Genomic DNA, 13,709 nt, shown 5'->3' on the forward strand with positions numbered 1-13,709 from the left:
CTTTTCCAAGAAAAAAAAAAGAAAAAATGAGAATGTGGCAAATCATATTTTTGCTGTAATGATTAAATTTGCACAACCATATATAATATATATTATATATACTATAAATATTGTACTGTACACGTTCTTATTCGAGAAATCAGTTACCAGTTATATTCACATTAAAATATCAAACCAGCCACTGTAATATTGTTAAATATGATGTATTATTGAACTACCCAGAAATATGGCCTCTCCTGATAGTTGATAGACTTGTGTGTATGTGAGTGTATGCATTTGCAGCCATGTGTGTGTATGTATGCATGCATACAGGTATATACTGCAAGTGTTTAAGTGTATATGCTGGTGTAAAATCACAATACATTCACCAATGTAAAAACAAGATGGCAGCCATCTCTGCCAAGTCAGTCTGCTGCCGACCCCGAAACGAAAGTGGACGTGGTCCAAAACCTGATCACATTTTATGGTTGTAACAAGCTGAGACACTGTTAATTAGAAAGTACTCATCTGAAGACATTGGGGACCTATCATCAGCTCATTGAAGGACATTGGGACTTTATAATCCTCTTGTTTTAGGATATTGGGACTTTACTATCATTGACAGTGTTTGGTTTTGTTTTTTGTACCTATCAGGTCCTACTAATACCAAAAAGCTAGGAGAAATTAAAAACGCATACCAAACAAAAGTTCGGGTCTCAGGAGGATATGTAGGGCATACTTTATATGTGTATGTATGTAAAAATAGATAGATAGATAGATAGATAGATAGATATAGATAGATAGATAGATAGATAGATAGGTCCTTTTACTTTAAGGGTCTACATACCTCTGAACTACAGATTAATATATTTGCATGTAGCCTATTAATTTATTAGAATCAAGTAGTGCAATACAATCTCTTTAGTGGCTGTTTTTTAATTAATTGTGGGACAAATTATTAAAATAATCCTGCTTTCTATCATTTACACACACACACACACACCAGCTGTTTAAATTTCTGCGCTTTAATTTTGAAGGCGGAATATCTGTGCTTCCGTTTTCGCTCCGTCTCGTCTGTGTGACCTTGACTCCCCGTGTTTCCGGGTAGGAGCAATTAAGAATCTCGCCTGACAGCCCCACACAGACCTGTCAGACCGCTCTCATCAGCTGCATGGTCTCAGAGGACCCCAAAACGCCCCAGGCCTCTTTCCGAGACTCAGTGTCAGGCTTAATCACTGCTGTTGATAGCACTGTTGTAAAGTTTAAACTGAAAGGTGAGTGTGATGACTCCAGTTTGTAAACCAATGAGGCAAAGCATAATCCTACACTTAATGGTGGAGGAACTGGTCCTCTGGAGTTAGCAGTCTAATGAGTTGATCCATGCAGACAGTCTAGGTGACACTGATTATGAATTTTTATTGAGGTTTACAATTTCCTGACCAAACCATATGATGAGTGTACAGTGTGATTCAATTAATATACAGCCATTCTGAAAATAGCAGCCAAGTAGAAAGTAACCAGTAACAGTAGGCTGTAATTGAGCCGGCCTACATTTCTTATGTGGCAGTAGTTGCACCTTTTCTTTTTAAACAGTCATAGAAAGCATGTTCACAAAATACAGTGATGCTGTAACAACACAATTAGAAATATATAAATAATAATTTGCTTTTCTCTTATAAAGCCGTTGATTTGTCTTAAAGCTGTCTTACAATGTACAAATGGTCACCACTTTGCAGAACCTCACAGTGTTACCTCACCTTATGTTGCTTAGGTTAGTTGCTCCCCAGAGCACTCTATAAAATGTGAAAACAGTTAAATAGGCTTTAAATTAAATGCCTTCAATCATGATATATACGTTATCTACACCTTTGCCTATGTGTCACTGACAAAACATCATCAGTGCAAGGTGAAATGTTTCTTTTTACATTCAGCTCTGTCTAAATTATACAGATACTTTTGCATGACCTGTGTCGTCGAATCAACTAATCAATCAACCAGTTAACTCAGCCAAAAACTGATCAACAAATACATAGGTGAGTGGTTGATGATCATATTTACAGACGACACTGTGATTTATTTTAACTCCTTTAAGAAGAACTTTCACTGTTTCAGGACAAAATTTGTTTCCTTTGATTACCACTTATAACTAACACATCATGAGTGCTAGCCCACTGTTACTGCTGTCAGTTTAAAATAAGGCAGACAAAAGATTTAAGTTTATATTTTTATAGTGACAGATCCTCAGATCATGCACCTTGCATTGCCGTCTGTGCTGCCTTAAAATTGAGACTCCTGATCTCTAGTGTTTACATTTTTTATGCTTTCCTAAACCTGTTACACCCATTTTGTAATCAACAATGTGAACCTTACTCAGAAGTAAATAGAATGTGGGAGTGGAATTGGTTTTTCAGTGGCTTATCCAGCTAAGGCGGTGTATATACACAGTCCTGCTAAGCGATGGTAAATTCAATGTCATCCATCTCTTCCTCTGTGTCCTCCATGTTCTCCGCTGCTCTTTCAGCCCTCGCTCGCTCACTGGCCGGGATGTAGTTGTCCTCAATGAAACCGTCATCGTCGTCTTCAATCACAGGAGGGATGCTGTGAGGGTTAATGCCATGTCCCCCATGCATGGCGAATCCCACCTCCAGGCCTGGAAGCAGTGATAGATACACAAGAGTTGTACCGCATTATAATCATGTTAAGGTAAGTCTTATATGACATTATGTATGACAGTCGGGTTGGTGTTTAGAGGAATGACTGAAAGCTGTAATGTCACATTGTGGTAGAGCCTGAAGCCGCTTTAATAGAGACAAATGAACTGGATTTGTGTTATTACAGTTTGACAGAAATCCTCCCAGATGAGCTTTTTTTGTTTTATCGGTGTACAAGCTGAGTATGTTTCAAAGAAAAACATCACATTATTCATCTCATTGAAATATTCTCATTAGTTTTTGACCATGATAGACTGTCGTCTATTGTCTCTTCCTGTTTCAGATTCAGCTTCTAGTGTGCATTTGTCAGCCACATTGTGTAACAAAATGTGTGGACTAACATTACAATTAAACATATCAGGAGCACGATCATTGTTCCTGGTGTTAGCCACACCCTTGCTGATATTGCCTGATGTTATTGTTTTTTTGTTTTTGTTTTGGCCACCCGGGAGCTGCACAACAAGGTGTAAACGCAACATCACCTTCTAAAGTTGTATGGAACTTTGAAGAAGCAGGCTGGAGTCCGACGTAGAAGCTAAATAATGCACTGCTGTGGAGGGGTGCGCAACAAAATGTATTTTAGCCACCTGAAAAAGTCCCACCTAAAAACATCAGTATTGGTTTAAGTGTATGCTATATCGAGAGTATTTTCACTGTTTCACCTTGATGTCAGATAGTTATTTCCAAAGGAAAAATTAAGTAATTATATCGCTCTTTTCAAAGCCAGACTCCATTGAGAAAAATGGTGATTTAACATTGCTGAATAAAGGAGCTGCTGGTCTACTGCTGCCTCGAACAGTTATTTTGTTTGTGTTATTGTGTGACTTTGGCATTTAAAAGGGTTAGTTCAGATCTACTAAAGTCACACAGTAACACAAACTAGCTAAGTGATCAAAGCAATAGTGGACCAGCAGCCCCTGTATTCAGCGTACTAAAATGACTGTTTTTGTCAATGGAGTCTGGTGTCTTTGACGAGAGCACAGCATAATATTAATGTGTTTAGGTGGGAATTTTTTTAGGTGGCTAAAACAAGTTTTGTAGCTGAGCAGTGCATTGCTTAGCTTCTGTGTCGGACTCCTGCCTGCTTCTCCAAACTGGGGGAGTGCTGACTTACTTCTACTGCATGTAATGTACAGACTATGGATAAGTACCCCATGCAACCCCACTTCAAAAAACCTGAACTATACCTTTAATATATGTTTTATGAGTAAAAAAAAAAAAAGAAACACACCTGCTGAGTCACAGTGGCTAACGGAGTCTGTCTCCGTCAGCCGTGTGTGCCTGTAGCTGGCCAGGTAACGCCGGACCACCTGGCATTTAGCCAGAAGGGCGATGAGAATGGAGATGGAGATGGCTGTGACTAGGACAGCCACCAGGAACTCCCAGTTGTGGGAATCATATTTGGGTGTCTTGTTTGCTAAAGTGTCTGCAAAAGAGGGAAGTGAATCACATCCTGGTCATTGTGGAAAGCACCTAAATGACCAAAGCTCTGCACGGTCCCACGCCATACCACGTGGATCAAACATTTAATCCTCTATCACTCATTTTAAAATGGCTGTCTTTACTAAAAATTATGAATGTATAATATGACGAAAACAGGCAAGCAGGAAAGAATTCTGAGAATACATGAATTGTCTCTGTTTGACAGTTACCATTTAGTGTTGTTGTTGGTGTAGCTGTAGAGAGCGTGCCATTTGATAATGGTTCCATCTGGCTTCGCTCCTGTCAGTGCAGTCTATTTCGTGGAGTGACTTTTCCTGTGTGGCTCAATTTGCTTCTTGTTGGATGCTCTTGCTTTGGGGCACCATCAACTCTAGCATGAAGCCATGGATCACGAGTGCATACCACACATATGTCAGTCAGACCTGCTGATTTAGAGCCTCTTGAACTTGTAACTGAAGCTGGAGAGGAGGTTTACATTCCTTCACCAACCGATGTTTGGTGATGTGCAAACCTGGTTAGTGTTGTGTTGTCCTCAGCAGGTGAAAAATAAATGGGATCTGAGGGGAATGTTGCAAGGAAGGCATTTCCCCAGATGAGGGAGGTAGCTGTCTGGGAGATTTCTGTTGACCAGGAAGGAGTTAAACCTTCAAAGCTCCACTAGGTGGCAAGGTTGAGTGACAGGGGACACATTGGTTCAGTAACAAGTGAAAGGAGGTGGCAACATGCTGTGTATGAGTTGAAATGAAATCAGCGTCCTCTTGCTGCAGTCAAATGAGGCTTTAGAGAAAGAGAAAAAGAGAAATAGTGAATTGAATCAGTATGATACACACACTTGGCTACAAAGGCATCTTTCAAAAAGAAAAAATATCAGCTTTTTCAGTTCTGAGGAATATCAGTAAACTACAATGCCCCTGTATCCCATGTGTATTGTGGCTTTGAATTCTTTTGGACTCTTTGTGCCAGTGAATGCATATTTTATAACTGAACCACACAAAAAAAAAGAACATAAAAATCAAATGACCCAAATATTTCACTTAGTATGTATGAAGAGTGAGAGTGGTATCATGAACAGGAGACTCTGCCTGAAATCCACAAGTCATAATTGAGTACAAGCTGTCAGGGGCTCAGGAGGATATCATCCACAACAGGAAAAGTGTGTCGCAAACAGGAAGTCCCACATACTGCAGGACCTTCCTCCGTAGGTCGAGCTGACTGGTAAAATCACTAAGTTGTGTGTGGTGTTTGTGTGTGTGAAAAATCTGACTATGTATCCTTCACAGCTTCCTGCAATACAGGCGCCACATACCTAATGATTCTCAAAGGAAAATAAAAGCCAACCCATTATTATTTGTATAAAACAACAAACAAAACATGGCCAACATATAAAGGCCATGCAGACTTCTTCACTTTTTTGGCAGAGCCTTAGGAGGCTTTCACGTCAGGAACTCGGGCCCGACTCCAAGTACTCTTGACCCTAATGCCCGGTTCATTTGACTAGTGTTGACGCTGTGTACCATACCCAAGCACAGTTTGTCGATCCGTGCCCGAGTCTACTTGCTGGCCTTGACTACGGTTCATGTGTACTTGGGTATGGTTCGCATGAGGTGTGAAAACCAACTGTACCATAACACGGAAATGGACTTCTATTTAACACAAACAACATTGCTAATGTGAAAGCTGGGGTAGGGAAGTGGGGAGGGGGCCAATTGTACTCAGGCATGGTATTAATCAAGTGTATCTAATTTGAAAACACCCTTTGATGAGAAGCTGGAGCCAGCTCAGCACAAAGACTGGAAATGGGGGAAACAGCAAGCCTGGATCTAGAACTAGAGTTAGATCTTTTATTTTGTTGAGACTTAAATTTGCAATTTGTCATTTTAAGACTTTGCTTTTCGTACAGATTAATTAAACAACATGTTACATAACACACACATATAGAGGTGGATTTTGTTACCAGTGGAGTCAGGCTAGCTGTTTCCCCTTGTTTCCAGTCTTTGTGCTAAGCTAAGCTAATGGGCCACTAGGTATAGCTCTATTTTTACCATACAGACATGAGAGAGGTGTTGCTCTTCTCATGTAGCTCTCCACAATAAAGCAAATAAGCATATTTCCCATAATGTCCAACTGCATAGAGTCATTTTTGTTTGATAGAGAAAGGATCTTTGTTTACAGCTATCTGCAAATTTGTAAGATATTTGCATGAGTCTACAGGACAGGTTGGCTCCCAGTGTTTTTATTAGAGCTGTGAGGATGCAGTCAGTTGAGTTCTGTTCTCAGTCATGCCATCCACTGTGCACTAACTGCAGTTTATGTTTAACATGCCTTTCTAGCACCTGTATTTCTTTTTTGTTTTTTTTTTAACTTGTGTTGTTTACTTGAACATGTTCCAGGTCATGGTTTTAGAGGACAAATTAGCAGATTTTTTTTCTGCCTTAGTTTTCTAGTATTTGTTTTTATAGTCACTTTAGGACATCAACATTTTATGCTTCCCCTGGGTGTACAAGACATTACACCCAGTTGGCTAAATCCTATTTAATAGCTATACTAATGTAAAAACAAAGCTTTATTTTTTATTTCATTTTAAAGGTCCTATATTGTGCTCATATTCACAATCATACTTGTATTTGGGGTGTCTACAAGAACATGTTTACATGCTTTAATGTTCAAAATACACATTTGTTTTCTCATACTGTCTGTGTGAATGTACCTGTAGTCACCCTCTGTCTGAAACGCTCTGTTTTTCTATCTTTATAGGCCTTTGCACTGGAATTGCATTGCTAGGCAACAGCTTGTTGCCCATGTTAACATCCTGTCAGCTGATGACATTTACATGCACTACAAAACATCTCAACAAGAAATAGAAAAGGACCCATTTAGAAAGTTTACGTTTCAAATAGTGTACATAGTATACTTGTGACATCACAAATTTACAGAAATCTTTATAGCTCATTTAAAAGAACAGTTTTTGACTACAAACTATGTGAATTTCTCTCTGGACTAAGCATTTTGATACTTTCAGGGTATATTTACAGCACCTATACCTGCTTTAATTTTAAAAAGACATTGAAATTGGGCTTTTCATAATATGGGACCTTTAAGGACTTTACATGTATCTTGGTTGCTATTGAGCCTGACATAGATTTTCATGTTGAAACATACCTACATGACAAATTGCTATTTTGCCTTTTATTTATTTTAATCTTGCAGTAGGATAAATTGGGAAATAAACCCAAACTAACCCAAACTAAGCTAAGACACTACAGTTATGTTTCACCCCCATAGTTCTGACTCCTCAGTTTTGAAATCATGTAAAAGTCATTTCTGATCTCCTCAGCATTTTCTTCCTTTGAGCAAAATGTGGTTGTTACATTCTGTTGCAATATAGATTATGATTTGTGTGTCTTTGTTTCTCTCTGTCTTTCTCCCTGTCTTGGCTCTGAGGTGATTTTTCACAGCAAGAGGGATCCGGCTGCTTAGCGCCAGCCATTAGGCCTCTTCCCCCTCATCTTCTACAGCTATTCTCCTCAGCAGTGTTGGCTGTAAACACAGCAACACGGCTGCCTTTATCTCTTCCTGTTCTGTCCTCACAGAGGCAAAGCACAACAAAATATACACACCAAGCAGCACAGGGCCGGGAGTTACAGGAGAGGAGCCTGGGAGCGAGAAATCTATGTGCGTCAGATGTACAAGTGTTTGTGAGCTCTACTGTGCACTGCTACTGTACAACTGTTAGTGTTTGTATATGAACATGCATGTGGAAGAGGCTACATTTGCATCTTTGTCTGCAGTAGGCTTATTTGAATATCATTCTGAAAGCGTAGAGTCAGTTTTTCTTAGTCATACTTTGTTTCAGCGCCCCAAATTGTGAGTAGAGTGTCAGTATCGAGACACTAATGAGGGCCAGAGGGTGTAAAATGTTCTTTCTGTCATCAAACTGAATTAAACATCAAAATTAGATTCTGCTCGTGGAGTGTGATCACATTCCTTTGAACAGACAAATTAACTGTAAGCAATCTTTTGGTCTGAAATTTGATTATGCTGGTAGAGATGTACTTGTACCATGAGAGTACTCCCACTTTATGCAGCTTCATACTGTGCGCCAATTTTATTAAATTTCTGAGTTAAATATTATACTTTTTACTCCAGGACATTTATTTGACAGCTATACTTAAAAGCTTGGGTCCCATTGGCTTGTTTTAGATGTCTGTGAGCTGTTAGCAGTGTCACCAATAACTGATTTCCCCTATAAACATCTCAAATGTAAGAGTCAAGTTGTCCAGTATTTCACCTTAAAAGTGTCAAATACTAATTTTTGTAGGAGAACTGTCTTTTTTCTTCTTTCCTACCTCATTAATTAGCTCATATCTTGTATTTCATGTGCCCTATAGTGCCTGACCCTTGAATATGGAATCGCTTGACTAAACTAGCCACTGCATCACATACATAAAATGAAACAACTAAAAGCAAATGCTACCTCAGCAGGTTAATTTTTAGCCACCTAAAAACAGCCAATCTAAAAAGTCAAAATCAGTTTGAGTGTACATTATATTTAGGATATTTTAAGCGTAATACCTTGCCGTCAGACAACTCTTTCCAACAGGAAACTAAAGCCGTTATCTCAAAGCAACCAGACTCCATTGACAAAAACAATCATTTTAGATTGTTCATGGACTTTCCACGTCCAGATATGACGTGCAAGGTACCCTGGGTGCATTGGTTGTTGACAGTCTGGGACACTGTGCTAAGTTCTGCCTGTTACATGCAGTCTTCTTTCAAAATACACTTCTGTTTTCACAGGAAATTTAGCGTTTACATACAGTCTCTTTCAAAATAAATGCATGTCAGCACAACAGCTCAAATTTGATGTTTTTTTTCCTTCAACAACAAACACATCATTAGGTCTAGGCAACAAAAGCACGTGGTTAGGCTTAGGAAAATAGATCAGGGTTTGGCTTTAGAATCTTACGGGACACAAACACTGCTCTCTTGGGTGAAAGTCTGTGTTTGTTGGACTCATCCACCACCACTCCTGCCTGCCCTACCCGGACTTTTGCCACCTTAACTTTCATCCTTGTCCCACCACGTCTCCCCGCTGGGTTAAACTACTACGGCAACCGTCTGCCTATCATGCTGACATTAAGGGATGCCTTTTTTTCATTGGTTTCTGATGCCAAGAGTCACTGCCTAAGTGCCGGATTTCGATGACTTCAGAGTGAGACTGGGCTATAGCACATATACACATATTTTACATATCTCTGCATTCAAAACAACTGCCAAAAAAATGTTAGCGCAATGTCATGGTGACTTGGTCTATAGGAAGTAGTTGAAAAAAGCTCCACCTCAACCAGCTACAACAGTAAAATGCTTCTTATGCTTTGATGCATCAACAGTCTCATAATGTAGGCTAATACATTATAATAAGTCACTCTGAAGTACCACCACTTTAAGTAGGCTACATTTTACAGATGATACATATGTACTTTCACTTAAATAGAATTTTGAGTATTTTTATATTGTTATATCAGCACTTTACCTACATATAGGATCTGAGTACTTCTTCCGTCACTAAACTTTTGTAACAAAGAGCTTGAATTGAATAAAAAAGACCTAATGCAATTACATCAAAGCGCATTTTGAAATCTGCTGACACAGAATGCATTAGCTTTGTATAACAAATCATACTTTACTGAGCAAACATCTCCCTCCCTGGTTGAGATAATCACAGATATTCACACAGCACAGAAAATCAAAGGGCCGTCCTTCTGTTGACCCTCAACCCAACAACCCACAGAGCACCAAGCCTCTCTCTTATCCCGCTGCCAAGATCTGTATTTCTGTCTTGGTTTGAAAATGTGGAGGAGTCGGGCCGCTCCATTGTTTGTCGAGGATAATAGCAGAAGGTCTGATAGTGCAGCGAGTTAAAAAACAGCTGGCAGAGATATTGTTTATGAGCGTGGTTATTTAACTCGCACACTGTAAATCAAGCTGAGATGAAAACAACACCTCTGCATTATGACTAAACTATTTTCCTTTATTTTTTTCTCCTTTTAAGTTTAATCAAAGCAAGGTAGCTTAAGTGAAGTGCCCTCAAATGTCATGTTTGGTTTTTGCCTTTCAGCTCTGGAATAATGGCAGAGTCAACAGAGATCGCATGGACACAATAAGTAAAAGCCAAGCTGATGTTAGCTAATAAAACAACATACTACATTACCTGCATCATGACCACAAACTGTGATATTTTAAAAGATTAGCATTAGCGCCTGGCTGCTTTATTAACTAAATACTGTAGATCTGAATGTGTGCTTCTTAGAGAGTGAAGAAAGTGAGCTGCTAATGGTGTGTTAATGTTTTGGGTGCAAACAGCAAGTTGTCAACATGCAACAGGTGCATGAAAACACTTCGGCTATGTCTCCTTTCTGTAATTCTGTATTATATCTTGAAGTTAACTCATGAGTATATCTGAGAATTTATGGTTTCTATTTTCAAATCACATTTTAAGTACACTGTTACATTATATTTAATTATTCCATTATCAGATCACAAGATAAGCTATAACCCACTAAGACAGTCATGTGATCTTTACATAGTGCAGCACAGTCTATGGACGAGACTTGTCCCACTTTTAGAAGACCCATCTATGAATCTCCAGTCTTACCTGGTCACCTGTCTGCGTAGTTTCCTCTAGCTTCAACGAGTTCACCTGCTATCTGTCCGCTCTCATATTTCACGTCAGCCTTGTCTACATTTTCTTTTGCTTTGCCTGTAAAATGGAGAAATGTTGTGCAAAGGTTGAACGAGGTGTGCTCTGCAGCTGCTTCCCAGAAGGACAAGTTAATGTGTAACTTTGTAACTAAGGTGTGCTTTCTCCCGCCTACTATTGCTCCTCTCTATCCAATAGCACAGCAGACCTGGTCGGAGGCAGTGTTGTCAGTCAGCAGAGCCAAACCAAACCAGGAAGAGGTAAAATATGACTTATGAGCATATGTCATATTTAGATCTGTAACTACAAGTCTGCATTTATAAGTGACAGTGTAGGCAAGCAGTCAAACCTGCTTTTTTGCAAATATATGTTCTATTGGTGTAGATACAGCTCCAGTGGATAAACAAATAATATTGTTTGATATCTGCTTAGTGTGGCTTTCCCCTCTTCCTGTAGCGTGTGTGCCAGAAGCTGAGTTAGTATGCCTGCCAGGTGCCACGCCTCACTTTGTTGATTTAAAGTGTAAACCCTCTCCTCGGTCCTCTTCAGATGAGAGAGGAAACCAGACAAGATACAGTTTGTGGCGACAAGGAGTGTTGTTTATTTAAGACGTACAGCCTGAGGGGAGAGAACAGACCTCTGGTGGCTCCGAAAAGGAAAAGCGAGGTGACCCTGAAAACAATAGGGCCACTTCCTGTCCACTCTGCAGTGCACTCTGCATCTTTACATCTCCCTCCGTCACTCTTCCTCCTTCCCTCCCTCCCTCCATATGTTCCAGGATGCTTCAGCTGCATGTCTTGGGGTAGACTGCAGGGATGAGGATGGGTTGGGACAGTAAAATGATAACTCAGCATCAGCTGAAAGAAGCAGGAGGGGTTTCCCATAGTAGATGCCAGGGGCTGTTTGCTGTTGACTAACTGGTGGACCATTATAGTCATGTCATGCTTGATCTACTCAGTATCTAGTTTATCTTTTTTGGTTAATGCAGCAAAGCTTTTAAGTGGGCTGAGGATAAGAACAGCTGCGTTAACTGATTTTTTTCGCCACTTGGGGGCAGCAGAAACAAGTTGTGAACAGCACTGACATATTATCATCTTTCATCCGTTAGCAAAGAGTTGCTTATTGCACATTGAGCATATACAAGCAGACTAACATTTATCATAGCATTTATCTGGAGTTGTGTTTGTGTTAAAGTCCAATATGTAGCTCTGTTTTTTCTCTCCACCAAATCCTGAGGGAAATATCTGACTCCTTAGCGGCTGAATGCTGCACTGTTCTCACCAGCTAAATCTTGACTTTGTCTACCTGCTGTCTGGTGCTGGGCTGGTAGTGTACATTAGGATATCAGAGCTTTTTGAAGCCGTCTGCTTTAAAAGGGTGCCTGCCCTGCCCCCTGTGTGCTCACCACTGCATCACTTTAAGTATTTTTAGGTAGCACACTGTAAATAATGCAATAGTCAAATGAGGAGCGGTGCTCCATCTGTAATGTGAAATATAAAGATTAAAGTCAATGTGAAATGAATACCGCTACTTAGTGAATGAATGAATGAATGAATGACTTTATTTCGAGCAAAGAATAAATAAAAACAAAATAAACATCATCAGACATGTTTAACTCCTCATCTAACCCCTTCCATAAATCCACCACACACATACTTTTTTGAAAGTTGTACGAACACAATGTTGTTTTAGATTTAATTTTCCCCTTAGATTACATATTATAATTATATCCTCCCTCCCTGTCACAAAACATTTTTTGAAAACTGTTGTTTGTGTGGTTGAATGTGACTTATTTGAGGTTTCCAGCTGATTTTGTGATCCAGTATCACTCCCAGAAATTTGTTTTCACACACTTTTTTCACACTTTTTGTCACTTTTTGTCCCCTGGATGAAACCTTTGAGCTTGGGGAAAAGGAAACAATCCTAAAACACCTCCCTACTCACCTGACCTGGCTCCAGGTGATTTTTGTGGCACCAGGTGAGTAGGGAGGTGTTTTAGGATTGTTTTCTTTTCCCCAAGCTCAAAGGTTTCATCCACGGGACACGTCTGGATGTGGAAGCATCAACAGGGCCGTGATGATGGAGCTGTGAAAATGTATGTTGTCACAAAAACAACCCCTTAATACTTGTTATGATTTCCCAAAACTTAGTTAACATTTCTCACCTGTGTGCTGGATGTACTGTATGGGCTCCAGCAGATTGATCCGACCGACCGGACGCCATCATCGCAAGCGAAGTGGACACTACGCTGCGTTCACAGTGCTATGTGGAAATCGGACATATCAGCACTTAAAATGTGGCCGTTGAACTGCAAAATCTGGCATAATTTATCGCTCTTATACCGCAATTGGTGCTCAGTACTGTCTAAAACAGATTTCTAAATTGAAGTTTGTCACTGGCATCAATTTTTACACTGCCAGTCACATGAATATGGTGTATGTAAGTGTTGAGTCAGAAATTTTTTAGTTCCTACGTTCCCTGAAGGCACTGTCACTCATGATTCTACACCCCTCTCAGTTGATGCCACGCCCCCCACGCCACATCAGGGTCAAAAGTCTGAAACTCAAAAAACAGATTTGAAACTGAAAAAAAAGATCTGAAAGTGAAAAAAATATTTGAAAGTGAAAAAATAAGATTTGAAACTGTAACAAATAAGATCTGAATCTGAAAAGATAAAACATGCAACTGAAAAAAATAAGACCTCAAATGTTAAAATATATAGTATGGAAGTGAAAAGTGAAAATAAATTATTCATTCCAAAGAATTACCAAAGTGAATCAAAATTATATTTAACCTGAAAAAACGTTTCATATACTTATTTTTTATTTTGAATACATTGTTGTATTTTTCAAAATTCAAGATCAACACATGAGTTT

The 13,709-nt window shown here is 39.5% G+C and overlaps 1 protein-coding gene across 1 annotated transcript; it reads right to left on the reverse strand.

Moving 5' to 3' along the window:
- Positions 1-1,371: 1,371 nt before the first annotated feature.
- On the reverse strand, positions 1,372-10,963 carry c6h1orf210 (chromosome 6 C1orf210 homolog). The gene is made up of 4 exons (XM_033621134.2): positions 10,789-10,963; positions 4,343-4,910; positions 3,922-4,116; positions 1,372-2,629 (listed from the first exon to the last, which is right to left on the reverse strand). Exons 2-4 carry the CDS (start codon positions 4,398-4,400, stop codon positions 2,430-2,432), a joined length of 453 nt encoding a protein of 150 aa, XP_033477025.2. The 5' UTR covers positions 4,401-4,910; positions 10,789-10,963; the 3' UTR covers positions 1,372-2,429.
- Between the last annotated feature and the right edge of the window lie 2,746 nt (positions 10,964-13,709).

Source organism: Epinephelus lanceolatus, chromosome 6 (assembly GCF_041903045.1).
Source record: "Epinephelus lanceolatus isolate andai-2023 chromosome 6, ASM4190304v1, whole genome shotgun sequence".
Lineage (NCBI taxonomy): Eukaryota > Metazoa > Chordata > Actinopteri > Perciformes > Serranidae > Epinephelus > Epinephelus lanceolatus.

Bases quoted from the DNA above. Each gene is read 5' to 3' on its own strand.
- c6h1orf210 (XM_033621134.2), bottom strand. From the start codon at position 4,400: ATGGAACCATTATCAAATGGCACGCTCTCTACAGCTACACCAACAACA. The intron at 4,117-4,342 runs GTAACTGTCAAA...CCTCTTTTGCAG, and splicing joins ACCAACAACAACACTAAATG to ACACTTTAGCAAACAAGACA. The intron at 2,630-3,921 runs GTGTGTTTCTTT...CACTGCTTCCAG, and splicing joins TAGCCACTGTGACTCAGCAG to GCCTGGAGGTGGGATTCGCC.